We start from the raw sequence: 19,471 nt of genomic DNA on the forward strand, positions 1-19,471 counted from the left end.
CCCTCCCACCGCATCTCCTACCTCTCTCCCTCAGCCATGTTGAGCCAGCCACACCGGCCTCCTCACTGAACCTCATACACCCTGGACAAATTTCCACTCCCGCGCTTTTCCACTGGCTCCGACTTCTGTCTGAGATACTTTTCTTGCAGATACTCATCTCCTCTAGGTGTCTGCTCAAGACCTTCCTTGCTTGACCTGTTTCTAGAAATGGACCCCTCTATTTCATTTCTCCAATTTAATTTTAATCGCAGCAATTGCCAAAACCTGACAACTTCCTTACGTTTTTGTGCTGTATGATCCCAATAGAACGTAAGCTCCGTGAGAGCAAGGTTTTCTTTTTTCCCTGTGTCCCTATTAATGAATGGATGAGAGCATGAATAAATAAATGCAAGGCTGTGATGAGACGCATACCTACACAGGCTAAAGGATTCTCCTAGGGAACATGTTCAAGGGTGACAGGATGGTGACCAAGTCGGCGGTCTTTCTCGGGGGTGTCCTCGGGGGCTCTTGGGAGATGGCCCCTTCCCTAACAGAACCCAAGAGTCCGCTATCCCTCTGACCTATTACTGAGAGGCAACCAAAGGCCTGCCCCGCACCAGGCCTCTAACACCAGTCCGGTGCTCTGTCTTTCCTGCCCCTGTTCCCCCACTACACCCATTCCGCATTGCCCAGGGAGCCACAAGCCAGCACAACGCCCAGCACATTAAAAACGCTTGTAACGCTCCCTGGTACAATGGTGGCTACTGGAGGGAGGTCAATTTCAGCTTAGGAAGCTTTGTTCCCGAGTCCAAGACTGCAGCGAGCTGCGGGGTTTGCATCCTGGCTTTGCCCTCCCTCCCTTTGCAACCAGCCTGGAATGGCCATGGCCATCTGCATCGACCAGCCATTCCAGGTTCGCACCACCAAGGGGCGCTCGAGATGGAACAGGAAGAGTCTCCGGACGTACCTCTCCGGGGCGAGGAAGGAGGACCGTCCACGCCGGGAGGTGCCACCAAGAAGGGGGCGTCCGATTTTGGAATAATCCATTGTGTAGGTGACACCTCTGTGGGTCCGCTTACACACCGCGTGTGGCGTCGGCCACGGATCCCAGCGGAGGCGCTAATGGCGCCGCCGGGGCCTTCCCCACACGCTCCGCTCCATTCTCCTGGCCCATTTGAGCCCGAGTGGACACCCGGTCTGAGGCCGCAGCCTTCAGTCACTTCGCCGATGCCACCCCTCCGTCTCTACATGGTCAGGTCCAGCTGGGCAATAACCGGGAGACAGATTGGCTCTCCACTGTAGGGGGCGGGGTCAGAGACTTTCTAGGCGGTGACTGGTTCCGGCGAGATGGCCGGAGTAAACCCTTCCGGGGCGCACAGTGCCTCCGGATAAACCCCCCGTAGTCCCCGCCTCCGTCTTCGCCTACCCAGTTCCCATTGGTCGTTGGGCTGGGACGGGCACGACGATGGCAGAGCTGGTGCTCGGAGTGAGGGGTGTGTGTGGTGTTTGTGTGTGAGTGCGTGCGTGGGTGTGTGTGTGCGCGCGTGCGTGTGCTTGTGTGTGCGTGCGTGTGCGCGGTGGCCTTTCAGAGGGTAGAATTTTTCTCTCCGAGTTGAACTACTCACCGACCGACTGCCCCGAGGGGCTGAAGATGCTGCCCCAGTCGGTGGCGAGGTTCGGCGCAACAGCTGGCTGGTAGCCGGTGTCTGGCGCTGGACGCGCGCGGTGACTGTGCCGTCTTCACGTGAGCTCTTTCAGTCTCGTTCAGCCCTAACACAAGCCTAGTGGGGCGCGTCTGGCACGGCGCCGTCAGTCCCACAGATGCAGTCAATTAACGTCCAGGGCGAGGTCCGTGGGCTTAGTTGGCGACCCTGCCTAGGAAGTAAAGTGTGTCAGGCAGTTTGGGGATGTGTATCGCTATAGATAGGTCAGTACGGATGCAGTTTGGGTACATTTGATCTTTCTGAGCCTTTGGGGGGATTGTGAGTGAATGGGATATGCCGTCTGAGCGGATTGTGTACGCCATGGGATCAGGTGTTTCAGGCTGTGTGTACCTGTATACCTGGGGGTGCACTTTCTAAGGTTTTTGTGCATTGGTGTCCCTGGGTTTGAGATCTCTGTGTTGGCGTCTGCACCCTAGGATGTGAGGTCTCCGAGCTGTTTGTGAATCTGGGTTTCAAGCTGTGATGTCTCTGAGCTGCCTGGGCTGGGGGGCATTGTCTTAAGGTGTAAAGGATCTGAGCGGTTTGGGAGTTTGTGTCCAAGGTGTAGGTTGTCTGATTTGTGTGGGGGCTTTATCTGAGGGTTCTGTGGTGTTTCCGAGTTACTTAAACTTCTGTCTTTCTGGTTTTCGAGGTCTTTGTATTAGCTTGGGAGGTGTCTGCATGGTTTGGGAGTCCCTCTAGGATGTGACGTATCTGAGCAGATTTAATTTGTGTCCTAGAGTGAAGACGCTGGTCTGTTGGGGTGTGGGAATTGTCTCAGTGTGTATGATCTCTGTTGCCTTCGGGAGGCTGTGATGCACAAAGGTGTGAGCTCTTTGTGCGGAGATTTTCGGAATCTTTTTAAGGCTGTGTCCAGTGATCTGTTTTTGTCGTCTCTGGGTATCTGAGCTGTTTGGGGTCTGTCTTGGAAGTAAAATCTTTTACCTTAGTGGTTTGGGGACCTGGCAGATAAGATTTCAAGGCCCAGAGCCCCAAATCCTGGTTGTGTCATTGGGCAAGTCACCTGTCTCCTGAAGCCTAACTATGGATCATAATCAATAAAATGGGGCCAGTGCCTGTCTTGGAGGGTACCTGTGCAACTTAGAAGTGTGTGTAAAGGTCCTGACTCCCAACCACCTTCCCCCAAGAATTTTCTGATCACCTGCTGTGTGCCTGAGTACTTTTCTAGGAGTTGGGAATACAACACAGGACAAAACTGACAAAGTCTCGCATTTCATAGAGTTAGCCAGTAAGTATATATTGACCATCAGAGGGTGGCAAGTGCTACATAGAAAAGGTTAGAGGAAAGAATATGTGGGGTGCATGTTGTTATTCAGGGCGATGAGGGAAGGACTCCCTCAGACGGTAATGACTGAGCAGAGGACTGAGGAAGTGAAGGAGCAGGCCGTGGACCTACCTGCATTGTTAGAGTGTTGCAGGCAGAAGGTACAGCAGGTGCAGCAGTGCTGAGGGAAAATCCCCTGGGTGTGTTGCTGGATATCAAGGAGTCCTGTGATGCTGGTCAAAGTCCTCGTCGCTGGCTTTGACCCACAGAGCTCATCGAAAGGTGTCTGGTGTTGGTGTCTCTGTTTCTCCCACAGCCTGTGAGGGAAGTGGTCTTCATCCCCATTTTACAGACAAAGGACCCAGGGTTCCAAGAAGTACACAGAGTCTGCTCTCCTGCTTACACCTGACATTGCTAAAAGAGGGGGAGACCTTGTGCTCCGTCGCAAGAGACAGAGGGCTTGAGTGTCAGAGCTGCACGGTGGACGCCATCCACGCTGGCTGTCAGCCAGCCAGCTGATATCAATGATAATACGGGAATCATGACCCTCGTTACCTTTATACACTTGATGGAGGTCAGGACTGAGAAAGAACAGGGGTAGAGAAGACAGGCAGGAAGAGAAAGCTGGAGAGCAGTGAGGAAAAAAAGGCACTGGCTTCATGATATTGCCCAGATTTGGCCCAATTCACCTTAATTAACTGATCGTATTGAGGTAGATTGACCTCTTCCCCTCCCCTTTCTTCCCCTTCTCTTCTGTGCCTGAGCAGTTGAGCCCTAAAGCCATTCGGTGCCACAGAGCAAGGCAGGTGTCCGTGTGTAGGGGCATCCCATGCTTGAGGAGTCAGAGCCCAGGCACAGTGAGCAGGGCATCCATACGTAGGAGCAGGCTGCGTTAGGGACAGAGCCCAGGGTGGTGAGGACGATGTCCCTGGGGGTTGGATGGGGGAGAAGGGTAACTGGCTCAAGGATTCTAACTCGAGTGGTGTATGGACGTCAAGGTCAGGGAATGGTTCANCAGAGCATGTGAGGGTGGGCCACTGTTGTGCAGGAGGGATGGCTTCTATACAGTGGGATTCATCCACTCAGTAAATGTATAAGGATACTGGGAGACATGACTCTCACTTTTGGAAAAGGGAGTTTCAAATACAGAAGGGAACAGAAAACAAATTCTGAGGTGTTACATTGGGATTGGAGGTCTCCGTGTAAACTCCTGCTTTTTGGTACGTGTGTGTGCATTATGCATAGATCGATAGATACAGACGTACGTATGTGTGTATGTTGGGATGGCAGAGGAAAAGGAGAAATGAGCCTGGCTCAACTTGTGGTACCAGTAATAAGGGACAGTTCAAGGAAGGATTGGCGGATGTCAGCAGGACACAGAAAATCGCTTGAAAGGGCTCCCACTGGAGCATACTGGGGATAATTTTGTTTTTTCAGCTTTATTGAGATACTATCGATATATAACACGAGTAAGCTTAAGGTATACGAGGTGATGATGTGATAATGTATATACTGTGACATATTTACTATGTAAAGTTAGTTAACAGTCTGTTCTTCACATAGTGACTGTTGTTTTGTGGTGATAACATGTAAGATCTACTCTCTTAACTTTCCATATCTAATACAATATTGTGAATGATCGTCACCAGACTATCTATATATGTATTAGATCCCCATAACTTAGGGCTGGAATTTTGTACCCAGGACCAGCGTTCCCCCCAACCTCTGGCAAACACCATTCTCATCTCTATTTCTATGAGTTTGCTTTTTAAATTTCCACATATGTGAGAACATACAGTATTTGTCTTTCTCTGTCTGACTTATCTCAGTATAAAGCCTTCAGGGTCCATCCATGTAGTTGCAAAAGGCAGGATTTTCTTCTTTTTTATGGCCAAATAATATTCCATCGTGTATCTCTAGCACATTTTTCATGACCCAGTGATCCCTCCACGGACACGGTTGTTTCCAAATCTTGGCTGTTGCTGCATAGTAAATCATAACATTGGTGTCACTCCTCCAATGTTCTTTTTCAAAATTATTTGACGATTCTAGTTCTTTTGCCTTTCCACCTAAACTTCGTAATCAGTATATATTTCCAAAAAGTCCTACTGGGATTTTTGATTGGCATTGCATTAAAGTGATGGATCCCGGGGCACCTGGGTGGCTCAGTCGTTAAGCATCTTCCTTCGGCTCAGGGCGTGATCCCAGCGTTCTGGGATCGAGCCCCACATCAGGCTCCTCTGCTGGGAGCCTGCTTCTTCCTCTCCCACTCCCCCTGCTTGTCTCTCTCTCACTGGCTGTCTCTCTCACTGGCTGTCTCTGTGTCAAAGAAATAAATAAAATCTTCTTTAAAAACATAAAGTGATGGATCCCTTTGGGACCTAGTGACATCTAAATTTTACTGACCTTATCAACCCATGAACACAGTGTGTGTCTCCATTTGTTCAGGCCTTCTTATACTTCCTTCCTCAGCTTTTTGTACTTTAGGGCATACGGATCCTGTGTATGTTTCACTAGGTTTGAGGGGGGACGCTATTGTGAATGCTATGTGTGAGTGACTTCTGCTTTTTGTTTTGTTAGGTAATTGTTCATAGCTAGCATGTAGAAACTTGCTTGACCTTCTGTGTTGAGCTTGTATGCTGCAACAACGTTGAATACACTTGTTAGTTCTAGAAGGTTTTTTTTTTTTAATTTCATGGGATTGTCTATGTACATAATCCTATCTTCTGTGAATTGGAACAGCTTTATTTCCTCCTTCCTGATCTTTGTTTTTTCTGTCCTTTCTGGAATGGCTAGGACTTCCAGCAAATATTGAATAACAGAGGGGAGAGTAAATATCCTAGCCTCATTTCTGGTCTTAGGGAGAAAGGATGTAGTGTTTCTCCATTAAATAGGATGGGAGGTGTAGGGATTTTTGTAAGATGCTTCATATCCAGGTTAAGAAAACTCCCTTCTGTTCCTGGTTTGTGGAATGGTTTTATCATGAATGGCGGTTGAATTTTGTCAAATGCTTTCTCTGCATGAATTGATACGATCATGTGGTTCTTTTTTTGATACACTAATAGAATTGATTTATTAATTGATTTTTAAATGTTTTTAAAGATTTTATTTATTTATTTGACAGAGAGAGAGGCAGCGAGAGAGGGAACACAAGCAGGGGGAGTGGGAGAGGGAGAAGCAGGCTTCCCGCGGAGCAGGGAGCCCAATGCAGGGCTCGATCCCAGAACGCTGGGATCATGACCTGAGTCGAAGGCAGGCGGTTAACGACTGAGCCACCCAGGTGCCCCTATTAATTGATGTTTAAAAGATTTATTTACTTATTTTTAGAGAGAGAGAGAGCGAGAGTGAGCATGAGTGGGGGGGGGGAACAGAGGGAGAGGGACAAGCAGTCTCCCTGCTGAGCATGGAGCCCAAGGCCAGGCTTGATCCCAGGACCCTAAGAATATGACCTGAGCCGAAACCAAGAGTGGGACGCTTAACCAACTGAGCCACCCAGGTGCCCCTATTAATTGATTTTTGAATACTGCACTGCCTTTGCATTTCCAGGATAAACCCCACTGGGTCATGTTGTATTATTCTTTTCTTTTTTAAGATTTTATTTATTTATTTGTGAGAGAATGAGAGAGAGAGCATGAGAGGGGCTAGGGTCAGAGGGAGAAGCAGACTCCCTGCTGAGCAGGGAGCCTGATGCGGGACTCTGTCCTGGGACTCCAGGATTGTGACCTGAGCCAAAGGCGGTCGCTTAACCAACTGAGCCACCCAGGCTCCCTGTATTATTATTTTTATGTATTATTGAATTTGATTTGCTAGTACTGTCTTTGCCTGATTTCGGTTATCAGGGTAATGCTGATCTGATCAAATGATTCAAGAAATATTCCATCTCTTCTATTTCCTTGAAGGGATTGTATAGAATTGCTGTTATTTCTTCTTAAATGTGTGGTAGGATTTTCCAGAGAAACCGTTAGGGCCTGGAGATTTCTTTGTTTTTCTTTTCCTTTTTTTTTTTTTTTTTTTTTTTAAGATTTTATTTATTTATTTGTCAGAGAGAGAGAGAGGGAGACGGAGAGACCACAAGCAGGGAGAGCGGCAGGCAGAGGGAGAACCAGGCTCCCCGCTGAGCAAGGAGCCCGACTCGGGACTCGATCCCAGCATCCTGGGATCATGACCTGAGCAGAAGGCAGACGCTTAACCCACTGAGGGACCTAGGCGTCCCAGGGCCTGGAGATTTCTTTCCTGAAAATTTTTAAAAAATAAAATTTTTTAAATAATATGTGTGTTTTTCAGATTACCTGGGTGGTTTTTGTTTTTGTTTTTGGTTGAGTTTTAATAGTTTGTGTCTTTCAAGCAATTGTTTGTTTCATCTAAGTTGCCAAATGTAGGTACATAGAGTTATTTGTTAGAATCCTTCCAATTTCTGTGGCGTCTGTTACCAGTTTCTTTGCTCATAGCATTAAGTTGTATCTTTCCTTATCTTTCTTTCTGTGTCAGTCTGGATAGAAATTTATGAATTTTATGGTTTCACTCATTTATGGAACATAAGAGGTAGGAAGATCGGTAGGAGAAGAAAGGGAAGAAGGAAGCGGGGGTAAACAGAAGGGGGGATGAACCATGAGAGACTATGGACTCTGGCAAACAAACTGAGGGCTTTAGAGGGCAAGGGGGTGGGGGATTGGGATAGGCCGGTGATGGGTATCACGGAGGGCACGTATTGCATGGTGCACTGGGTGTTATACGCAAGTAATGAATCATGGAACTTTACATCAAAAACTTGGGATGTACTGTATGGTGACTAACATAACATAATACAAAATTATTATTAAAGAAAAGAAATTTATGAATTTTATTGACCTTTTCAAAGAACCAGCTTTTGGTTTCATGGACTGTTCTTTTCCTGGTACCTGCTCTAATGTCTGTTTCCCTTATTTACTTGCTTTGAGTTTATTTTTATTTTCTTTTTCTAGTTCTAAAGGGCGAGGCTTTCATTATTGATTTGGATCCTTGATTCTTTCTAGTACAAACATTTGATGCTGTACATTTACTACCAGGCGCTGCTGTAGCTGCATCCTGCAGATTTGGATATGTTGTATTTTCATTTCCATTCAGTTCATCTGATAAAGGGTTAGTATCCAGAATATTTTCTAATTGCCCTTGAGACTTGCCCTCTGCACCGTGGATTGTCTAGAAGCGTATGGTGTAATTTCCTTGTGTTTGGAGATGTTCCTCTTCACTTTTTCTTTCATATTGGTAGTTTTTCTCTTTTGCTCAGACAACGTTCTCTGTATGATTTCAACTGTTTTATAACTTGCAGTATTTGTTTTATGACCCAGGATGCAGGGTACCTTGGTGAAACTCGCATATGCCCTTGAAAAGAATGCATATCCTGCTGCTGCTATGGGAAGGGTTCTGTACTTGTCACTTACATCCAGCTAGTTCACGGTGTTGTTCCGTTCATCCACATATTGCTAATTTTCTTCTGTTCCTTCTGATTACTGAGAGAGTGTTGAACTCTACAACTATCCTTTGTAGATTTGTTCATTTATCCTTCCGTTCTGTCTGATTTGGTTATGTATCTTGAAGCTTTGTTGTTGGGTGTTGTGCAGAGAAGAGTTAACATAGCAGGCCTGAGACCACTATCCTTGCAGAGATCAGCACGTTGGCCCTTACCTTGCATCCGAGAACTTGAATTTCAGAAGGCTTCCCACCGTTCCCTACCCGAGCGGGATGCTTTACTCTTCTTAAACTGTCCAAACAGTATGTTTCGTGCCAAACACCCGCTTTCCTTCTGGAACTCTAAAATCTTGGTACGTGCTAGGCAGAGAGTGCCTATGTGACCAGCCCCCAAACAAACCTCAGACACGGTGTTAGTCATGAGCTTCCCTGGTAGACAACGTTTCGTGTGAGTTGTCATGATTTGTTCTGGGAGGCACAAAGAGCATGACTCTACTGGGAAAGGAGTCTTGGAAGCTTGCACTGGTTTCCTCCAGATGTTACCCAGGGGACCTTTTTCCCTGGGTAATTTTGCTTTGTATCCTTTTGCTGTAATAAATCTTAGCCCTGAGGATGACTGTATGCTGAGTCCTTTGGGCCCTCCTGGGGAGTCACCAAAGCAAGGGTGGTCTTGGGACGTCGGAAACAGCGGTGGTAGCCGTGGGACTCACTAGCAAGAACACCCTGACTCACTAAAATATGGTGAAAGATTTCGTTGAGTAGGAAGGGTGATGCGATAGAGATGATGAACCTTTTGTGCCCCAGTGACTGTGGATATACCCATGGGATGAAACACCAGCTGAACTGTTTTGAGAGGGAAATGTTACTTACAGAATGTAAAAAGAAAAGATCCACCTCCAGGAGCGTTAGCTCACCGCGTGCCTTGGCTGCTTTAGCCATGCTGGGTGATAGGAGGGGAGCAAGTGTAGCCACCTTACGACTTGGGGCTTTATTTACTCAGGGCCAGGGAAAAGGATACAGACCTTCCCAAAGGTGAGCTTTGGGTCAGCCAAAAATGTTGAAAGTTTAACTTGCTGTCTCCTCCCAAGTGGGAGGAAACAAATCTAATCCATTCCCTGAGCCGGAAAAAGCTTTCCATAAACTAGAGGCAAAGACGGCCCCTGTGTGGTCACCTGGTAAGTATCAGTTTACTGCTAGCAGTTTCGATAAACTTTCAGTGAGAGGGGAAAAGGGAGGATTTCAAAATGGCTTCGAACGTTGTGGCTGTTGGCGTCTGGATGTATCGAGAAAATTGATTCAGGATGTGAGGCAGGGCCGCTATTCAATGCAGCTGCGCCCAGCAAGGGAACGACCTATTCTAGCCTGGTCGCCGCATGAATGAGAGAGACAAAGGGGACAGGAGATGATGTAAACCCATTTTGAAAATGTTGAAAATTCAGGATTTCATCCTGACAGTTCTTAATGATCACGAGTCTTTGTCGTTACGCAGTAGGATTTTCTATGAAAATGCTTTTGTCCCTTTTGATAACAGCCCCTCCATACAAAGGGTTTGGAGGAGAGTGGAGGATAAAGAAAGAAACGTAAAGGTTCCATTTCAGAATTATACACACTGATTTTGTAACAGTGGAGAAAACACAAACCTGGCACCTGGGGAGAGGCAGAGGGGGGAAGCAAAGACATTAATGACCTCTGTTTGTCCAGACTGTTCCTGGAAATGGGCTATTTTTTTTTTTAAAGAAATACTCACAGAGCAATCTTGCCAAGTGGCTGTGAGTGCTTTGGTGCAAACTGGCTGCTGAGCCTCCAGCCACACCTGCCAGAGTGCTGACTGTGGGACAGCAGGCATGGCCCCGGCTCTCGGGCTTTGCACACACAGCACTTCCACATGACCTCCTGCCTCGGAAAGAGGGCGAACTGGTGTTGGGGACAGACCATACTTTCGGAACTGACTGCCTCCAGGCAACCCTCTGAAACCAAGGGCTCAGACGGATATTCCGAGTGGACGGGGAGTCCTGGAGGGGAAGGTCTCATGGTGGGAGGCCACGTGGAAGCCCTGGTGAGCTGTATCGCCTGATTTGTGTATGTCCAGCTCTGGGCTCCCTAACAATTGTAAACTCTGTTTCAGGAGTGTCACGTGTGCCCTCTGCGATTACACTTGCTGTGTGTGTGCTCTCACTAGCCTGACACTGCCTCAGCCTGGAAGACTTTCAGGTCAGCTTCTGCTTCCCGACCAGAGAGTGTGCTGTGCCTGAATTTGTGCCTCAGGCCAGCTAAAAACAAGGTTCATACACACACTTAAGCAGTAAGTTATCTCTTTTTCTACGTTAGACTTTTATGGGTAGTGAGAATTGTTTTAACTGGTCAAGTCTGGGACCCCTGAGGGATGTAATGGAGATGAGTTCCACAGGCTGCTGTTACCCTGCTTCATGGGTCCTAAGACGGAGACCCGTGGCACTTGTGTCCCACCCTCCACAGCCTGACATGCTTCAGCCTGGACATGGTTCTGTCAGATGGTTCGTCATTATGACATGGGGTCCAGCCATTCCCAGTTTCCTTCGTTCCACAAGTGTGGACTGACCTTCTGTCAAGTGTCAGGTCCTCTGCCCTGAGGACACCAAGATGAACTGGGTGTGTTTCCAACCTTCCAAGAAGGAGGTAAGAGTCTGGTGAGGGAGACAGACATGGAAACAAAGTGGTGTGGTTAAGTTAAGCTGGTTTTGTTCAGCCACTCCTGGCAGATGACAGGATGAACCTCTCCCAGTGAATTCTTTCCGTCCTTTCCCAGCATATCCTGCAGAAGATCCATCTGGCGCGTACACTTGGGTTGCCCTCATCCCGTTTCCTCCGTGCACAGCCGCAGCTATCAAGTGATACTGGCATGTGGTCGCAGACTCAAAGCCAGGAAGGGAATGGCTTTCGCTGATGTGTTTTCCAAAACGGTCAAGGGTAATTGGTACCTTTCCAGGTAAAACAACATGCCAGTTTCCCTCAATTTACAGGAGAGTTACATTTATGGAAAATCCAGTGTATTGAAGTCTCTGCAAAAAAGGTTTGCATCCCTACAACTTTCCCTTCCTAAATGCCAGTACCTCCGTTTCATCATTTCAACAATCAAAATTGCCCTCTAAGCTTTTCAAAATGCGCCCGTATTTTGGTTTAAATATTATGTATTATGTGGTTTTAAACCACAAGAAGATGATCTTATGCAGGAAGCCCCCAAAGCCTCGTATTCGCAACCAAAGGATAGGAGTGTTGTCATTGCCTGCATTTGGTCAGAGGAAATAGCGTGGCAGCATGGAGTAGGGCACACTACCACCCAGAAAGGATTCCGGGCACCTTCATCTTCTGTCTGCTTACTGTGATGGGAAAATGTTTCAGGGACAGCTGGGGTGTGAGGTAAAGCTTTGTTCCAGGGGTCACCACTGCCACGGGTTGTCAGCGCCCAGGATGGTTTTGCAGTAGTCATGGTTCTTAGCTCCTGGACCTGGGGTTCTCCTCATGGATGAGAAGCCTTTCCAGGTGCGGACCGTAGAGTGAGGGGCTGGGCTAGGGCTTGAGGCTACTGTCCTGTTTGGGACAGCAGATGAGATCACAGACAGACGACAGCTGAAAGGAGAAGAGGGAGACGGTCTTCTAAAGTCAGGGGCAGGTTTCTGGCAGGTGAAGGGAAAACATTATCCCCAAGTTCTGGTTGCTCCAGGCTGACGTGGAATGGACTGTGGGTGCAAGAATGAACCGAAGGCTGAGAGGAGGTGGGGATAATAGATCACATAACCTCACATCATATGGGTCACATGGTCCCCGAGAAAACCCATGCCATCGTGGGATCTAAATGTCATCTCCTGTCACCACCACCCCCCCCACACACCAGCCATGAAGAAAATGGTTTTGAGATAGACAGACAGAAGCCTTCAGGGAGAAAGGCCAATGTGGTCATGGTGTCTTCTCGGAAAATTCTCTGCCCTGCCCCTGGTTTGACTCTCACACTATGTTTATTATGTCCTGTCTTCCTGCATGCTTTCAAGCTGGACTTCTCCTGTGCCTGTCTGTCCAGAAAGTCAGTACATTGGAGACAGGCTTGCTCCCAAAGGGGGTTAATAAAGTTCTTGAGTGTTTCCTGGGCAGAGATAAAAATGACAGATTCTAGGGCACAGTTGTGGCCACACTAAATGAGATTCACTGGGTGTGGATCGCAGCATGTGCGTTTTTTAAAAGTTCCTAGGTTCTGACTCATGTGGACAACTTGTCTGGGAACTACTGGAGCAGGGGAATGGTCGTGTTTTCCCTGCCGCCAGGCTTCTCTCTCCATTGTGAGGGTGCGGAAGCGACCACAGTGTGGTGCCTTCTCTGATGCACAAACCCAACACCTTCAGCTAGGAGACTGACGCGCTGTCTGCTGTACTAAGGAGGCTCTGAGAATTCTCCTGAATCCAGTCCTGTCGAGCTCCCGTCTACGTGATTGCTGTTGAAGTCACGTTTCTGTTTACTGCGCACTGCCATGCTATAAAACGAGTTTGTGGTATATGTTAGCCGTTATTCTAAATTTTTTGCAGTGACCATTGGATCTTGAACCATTGATTGAACAGATACAGAGCAGGGTGAGTTTTCCACAGCATCTTCAGACCTGTGCGTCCACCACTTACAGCTGGGTGACGCTGAGCAAGTTCCTTAACACCTGTGAGTCTCGTTTCCTGTGGCAACATGGAAACACTAGTTAGTGGTAAAGGTAGCTACTTCTTGGGGCAGTTTAGAGCACTGACTACATTAAGGCAAGGAAAGCTGTCAGGACAGTGCCTGGCATGTGGTGAGCTGTCAGGCAGTTCTAGCTGCTGTTCCTGTTGTCGTTCCCACATTTCCCTGAAGCACGTTCCAGACAGATGGTGTCAGGACTACCTTTGGCTCACTGGAGGGACTTGGCACTATCACGTCAGCTCTTCAGGAACTCCAGAATCGAGTCGGGGCTGGGGGAGGGTGTTACAGGGGAGGGCGTATTTTTCTTAGCATAACGAGTATTCAGCTCTCCCTTTGGGTTGTTATGAAGTCTGAATGGCAACTTCTGTAGGAAATTGGAACAAATGGCCTGTTCATACGTCGTGTACAATGGTTGGAAAAGCAAGTGATCACTGGATAAGGATAGAACACTAGTCTGTGAATTTGCATAATCATGTCAAAGAGTGAAATTTAAAGGCCAGAGAACCTCATCATGTGGCTTCTTTTCTTGCTGTTAGTTCTATTGAATCCACTTCTCCTGCATCAGATGGTCACATGTGAATCTGGGAAAGATATGAAACTGTTACTAGTCAAATTGTCATTGGTAAGACTTTCTCATGGAGTTTTCACATGGCCAGTTTTATTGCGTGGATTTTTCTCTTCCACAAATGTTCATTATTGATTTAACAAAAGGCCGATGTATTAAAATTTTCTGAGCTCCATCATGAGGAGAGGGTAAACAGTGTTTTGGGGGAGTCTGAGGAAAGGGGCAGTGGCAAGGGAAGGGGAGAGGGCGAGGTGAAGGTGTACAAGGGGCAGGAAGAGAGAAGTCGTGGCAGCGGAGGGGCAGGAGGGAGGGATGAGGGGCAGAAGCAGAAAGCAGAAGTAAAGAGACATAGGAATAGAAGGTCACACGTCAGGAGGCTTACTATAGGCCTGGCATTGTTTTTAGCTCTTTCCCTACAGATAGAACTTTAAAAGTCATTGAGTAGGAACTGCAACACTGGGAGGTATTTTTAAGGTGAACGTCCCTTTTTACAGACCGGGAAACTGAGACATGTAGAGGTTAAGAGGGGAGGTAACTTACCCAAAGCCACCTAGCCAGCAAGGGCAGAGTTGGGGTTGTACCCAGGTCAGAGAGAAACATAAAGAGATGTGGGGTTTGGCCCTAAACTGCAACGCACCTCAGTGTCCAATGTCCTCTGGCTCAAAAGGCAGGTGAACGTGTGCAGCAGCTTCATCTGATTACACTGGATCTGGGTATGGATTGAACATGATGTCTCCTCAGTGCATGAAACAGTATGGGGTGACAGGTCACTCTAGGCACATCACTAAGTGGGTATCTGCTTCCTATCAAGGTCTATACTTGTGGACGTCAGCGTCAGTATCCTCATCATTATCGTGATGGACAGTAGTTTATGGTATAATGTTCGGAAACAAAACAACAGATAAAAGAGTGTAGATGACCTCCCCACTCCAGTCTTATAATTTAAAAAATGCATAGAATGAAGTCTGGAAGGGAGTACACCACCTAAGTCATTTTCCCTAAGGGTGAAACTCTAGATAATTTGCAAATAACGTTTTAGTCACTGTTTTATTTGCTGTTATATCTTCATTGTTATAGCACAGCCAGTGTTCCTGTTACAAGTTTTAAGTCGTTTCTGTGAAGACTCCGGCTTTGATATCCTCGCCAGGTGACAAACCAGTCAGGGCGTTTAAAGCAGAGAGGAGCTAGGTGGTACATAGAGGGGAGCAGTGGGGGAAGTAGAGCGCTTCGGATGGAAGGTGAGCTAAGTCTGCCAGTGCTATGAAATCGCCCCAGATGCTGCAGGCCAAAACCAAACCAAACCAGACAACAACTTGCATGTCCCTAGAGGAGACCGTTGTGCCACTGAGAGGAGTATCTGCGTTAAGATTTCGTAGGCTTTTGCTCTCTTTTGGCCCCTGTGGTGCAGCGGGGCAGCGTGTGGTTCTTAGGAGGCAGCACTGCTTTGCGCCGTGCTGTGGATGAGAGTGGCAGCCTACCTGAAGCGTTCTCCTGTTGTGGGCCAGCTGGAGTGCTTTTCTTGACGTCTGGAAGCTTACAGATTCAGGAGAGAAAAGAGAAAGGAAATACACAGTACAGTAGTTAGCTCCAGCTCTCCTCCAATAGATCCCTGCCTCGCAAGTGAGCCGCAGGCACAGGTGTTGTAGTCATTGGTTGGTAATTAGCAGGGTTGGGTTGGGAGACTCAGAGAAGAAACACGGAAGTGAATCCAAGGTGAGAAAACACATCAAGAGGGGACAGACATCGAAAATCCCATTTTCTGGCCTTGGCTTCTCTGCTAAGAAACTAGTGTGCTCCATTATTGTGGGGAGAGGGCACCGTGGCCCGAGGTCTGGGAGGGAATCAGTGCACTTGGTGCTGAGCATTCTGAGGACCCACCATCAGCAGTAACAAAGGGACACTGAATGTGTGAAGGCACAAGGGTCTCAGCCTTTACCATAGACTCAGAAAGCATCTTAGCCCTGATGAGAGTAATGCTGTTTCACCTTACCGAAGCTCAGAGCCGCCGTCTCGCAAAACTGCTGGTACTCCTCCACCTCCTAATCCAGCTAAGAGGGTCTGCCCCGGGACTGCTCACTGATCGGCAAGAGTACGATGGTAACCGTGTGTGTGTGTGTGTGTGTGTGTGTGTGTGTGTGTGTGTGTGAGAGAGAGAGAGAGAGAGAGAGAGAGAGAGAGATACACAAGGGGAGAGACTCTGTTCATTTCAGTGTGATTCACCAAGTTCCCAACTACTGTCTAGGCACTGTGTTGGGTGCCTGGGGGATACAATAAAAAAAGAAGACACTTCCCTGCTTTTGTGGAATTTATGCCAAATAATAAGAGAATAGTTCATCTAACCATCATACACAGAAACATAAAAATTACACCTGTGATTAGTGATACCAAAGAGGTGCATTTTATTGAGGTGTGATTGATAGGTAGAGCTGTGTGTATTTCATGTGTACAACTTGAAGAGAGTGTATGCAGATGTAGGTCATCACTGCCATCAAAGACAGTAGATGTAGGCATCACCTCCGAGAGTTTCCTACCACCCCTTTTGTTCTTCTTGGTGTGGCTGTTATATTATTATCGTTGGTGGTAAGAACACTTAACATAAGATCATCTTTTAGCGATTTTAAGTATACAACACGGTATCAACAGCTAAAGGCACTGTGCTGTAGAATAGATCTCCAGAACGTATTTATCTTGTGTAATTATAACTTTCCACCTTTAACCATCGCTTCATCATTTACCCCTGCCCCAAGCCCTCGCAGGGGCCCCATTGTTCTGTGCTCTGCTTCGAAGAGTCTATTTTAGATTGCATATGTAAGTGAGATCATGCAGTCTTTCTCTTTCTCTGTCTGGTTTAATTTATTTAGCCATCATGCCCGCCAGGTCCACACGACATGCTCGGGTTTTTTTTTTATAATAATATTTTTTTATTATATCTTAGTCACCATAAAGTACATCCCTGGTTTTTGATGTAAAGTTCGATGATTCGTTAGTTGCGTATAACACCCAGTGCACCATGCAATACGTGCCCTCCTTACTACCCATCACCAGCCTATCCCATTCCCCCACCCCCCTCCCCTCTGAAGCCCTCAGGTTGTCTCTCAGAGTCCATAGTCTCTCATGCTTCATTCCCCCTTCGGATTACCCCCACTTTCTTTATCCCCTTCTCCTACCGATCTTCCTAGTTCCTATGTTCCATAGATGAGAGAAATCATACGATAATTGTCTTTCTCTGCTTGATTTATTTCACTAAGCATTATCTCCTCCAGTGCCGCCCATGTAGCAGCAAATGTTGAGAAATTGTTCTTTTTGATAGCTGAGTAATATTCCATTGTATATATGGACCACATCTTCTTAATCCAGTCATCTGTTGAAGGGCATCTCGGCTCCTTCCACGATTTAGCTATTGTGGACAATGCTGCTATGAACATTGGGGTGCATATGGCCTTTCCCTTCACTACATCTGTATCTTTGGGGTAAATACCCAGTAGTGCAATGGCTGGATCGTAGGGTAGCTCAATTTTTAACTTTTTAGGGACCTCCACACTGTTTTGCAGAGTGGCTGTACCAACTTGCGTTCCCACCGACAATGTAGGAGGGATGCCCTTTCTCCCCATCCTCTCCAGCAATTGTTCTTTCTTGCCTTGTCAATTTTTGCCATTATAACTGGCGTGAGGTGGTATCTTAGTGTGGTTTTGATTTGAATTTCCCTGATGGCTAATGATTTGTAACATTTTTTCATATGTCTGTTAGCCATTTCTATGTCTTCATTGGAAAAGTGTCTTCATATCTTCTGCCCATTTTATGATTTGTTTCTTTGTTTCTCGTGTATTGAGTTTGAGAAGTTCTTTGTAGATCTCGGATACCAGTCTTTTGTCTTTAGTGTCATTTGCAAATATATTCTCCCATTCCGTGGGCTGCCTCTTAGTTTTTTTGACTGTTTCCTTGGCTGTGCAGAAGCTTTTGATCTTGATGAAGTCCCACAACTTCATTTTATCTTTTGTTTCTCTTGCCTTTGGAGATGTGTCATGAAAAAGGTTGCTGTGGCCGATGTCGTAGAGGTTGCTGCCTGTGCTCTCCTCTAGAATTTTGATGGATTCCTGCCTCATATCGAGGTCTTTCATCCATTTGGAGTTTATCTTTGTGTATGGTGTGAGAGAGTGGTCAAGTTTCATTCTTTTGCATGTAGCTGTCCAATTTTCCCAGCACCATTTATTGAAGTGACTGTCTTTTTTCCACCGGATGTTTTTTCCTGCTTTATCAAAGATTAGTTGCCCAAGGAGCCGAGGGTCCATTTCTGGGTTCTCTGTTCTGTTCCATTGGTCTATGAGTCTGTTTTTGTGCCAGTACCATGCTGTCTTTGTGATCACAGCTTTGTAGTACAACTTGAAATCCGGGATTGTGATGCCCCCAGCTTTGTTTTTCCTTTTCAACACTTCCTTGGTGATTCGTGGCCTTTTCTGGTTCCACACAAGTTTAAGGGCTGTTTGTTCCAGTTCTTTGAAAAATGTCATTGGTATTTTGATCGGGATAACATTGGAAGTATAGATTGCTCTGGGTAGCATGGACATTTTAACTATGTTTATCTTCCGATCCATGAGCATGGAATACTTTTCCATCTTTTTGTGTCTTCTTCAATGTGTTTCAAGAGTGATTTGTAGTTTCTAGAATATAGATCCTTTACGTCTCTGGTTAAGTTAATTCCAAGATAACGTATGATTTTTGGTGCTATTGTAAATGGGATGGATTCCCTAATTTCTCTTTCCTCAGTCTGATTGTTCGTGTATAGAAATGCAACTGATTTCTGAGCATTGATTTTGTATCCCGCCACATTACTGAATTGCTCTACAACTTCTAGTAGTTTGGGGGTGGATTCTTTTGGGTTTTCCATATAGAGTATCATGTCATCTGCGAAGAGAGACAGTTTGACTTCTTCTTTGCCGATTTGGATACCTTTTCTCCCTTTTTCTTGTCTGATTGCTGTTGCAAGGACTTCTAGTACTATGTTGAATAATAGTGGCGAGAGTGGGCATCCTTGTAGTGTTCCTGATCTTAAGGGAAAGGCTTCCAGCTTTTCCCCATTGAGAATGATATTTGCTGTAGGCTTTTCATAGATGGCTTTTATGAGATTGAGGAACGTACCCTCTATCCCTACATTCAGAAGGGTTTTAATCAGGAAAGGATGCTGTATTTTGTCAAATGCTTTTTCTGCATCTATTGTGAGAATCATATGATTTTTGGCTTTTTTCTTGTTGATATAATCTATGACCCTGGTAGATTTGTGAATGTCGAACCACCCTTGCATCCCAGGGATGAATCCCACTTGGTCATGATGGATACTCCTTTTAATGTACTGTTGGATCCTATTAGCTAGGATCTTGTTGAGAATTTTGGCGTCCATATTCATCAGGGACATCAGTCTGTAATTCTCCTTTTTGGTGGCGTCTTTGCCTGGTTTGGGGATCAAGGTAATATTGGCCTCATAGAATGAGTTTGGTAGCTTTCCTTCTGTTTCTATTTTTTGAAATAGCTTTAGGAGAATAGGTATTACTTCTTCTTTGAATGTTTGGTAGAATTCCCTGGGGAATCCATCAGACCCTGGCATTTTGTTTTTTGGAAGGTTTTTAATCACTGTTTCAATCTCCTCATAATTAATTGGTCTGTTTGAAAAATCAATTTCTTCCTGTTTCAGTCTTGGTAGTTTTTAGGTTTCCAGGAAGGCCTCCATCTCTTCCAGAATGCCTAATTTATTGGCATAACGCTGTTGATAAAAGTTTCTAATACTCCTTCTTTTTTTTTTTTTTT

The 19,471-nt window shown here is 46.3% G+C and overlaps 1 protein-coding gene across 9 annotated transcripts in view; it reads left to right on the forward strand.

Moving 5' to 3' along the window:
* Positions 1–1,444: 1,444 nt before the first annotated feature.
* FAM156A (family with sequence similarity 156 member A) overlaps positions 1,445–19,471 on the forward strand; it is a 49,566-nt gene continuing 31,539 nt past the window's right edge. For 4 of the 9 annotated variants that reach the window (XM_040631405.1, XM_040631411.1, XM_040631457.1 and 1 more), the window contains exon 1: positions 1,445–1,723. Coding sequence is in view for 2 of the 9 variants with exons in the window: in XM_040631416.1 (XP_040487350.1) it covers positions 11,325–11,380 (56 nt within the window). In the remaining 7 variants the exon portion in view is untranslated. Of the gene's footprint in view, positions 1,724–10,540; positions 10,718–10,890; positions 11,071–11,200; positions 11,381–19,471 lie in introns of all 9 variants that reach the window. The other 5 variants (XM_040631442.1, XM_008704248.2, XM_040631416.1 and 2 more) reach the window with 4 other exon arrangements.

Source organism: Ursus maritimus (assembly GCF_017311325.1).
Source record: "Ursus maritimus isolate PB19 chromosome X unlocalized genomic scaffold, ASM1731132v1 scaffold_X1, whole genome shotgun sequence".
NCBI lineage: Eukaryota > Metazoa > Chordata > Mammalia > Carnivora > Ursidae > Ursus > Ursus maritimus.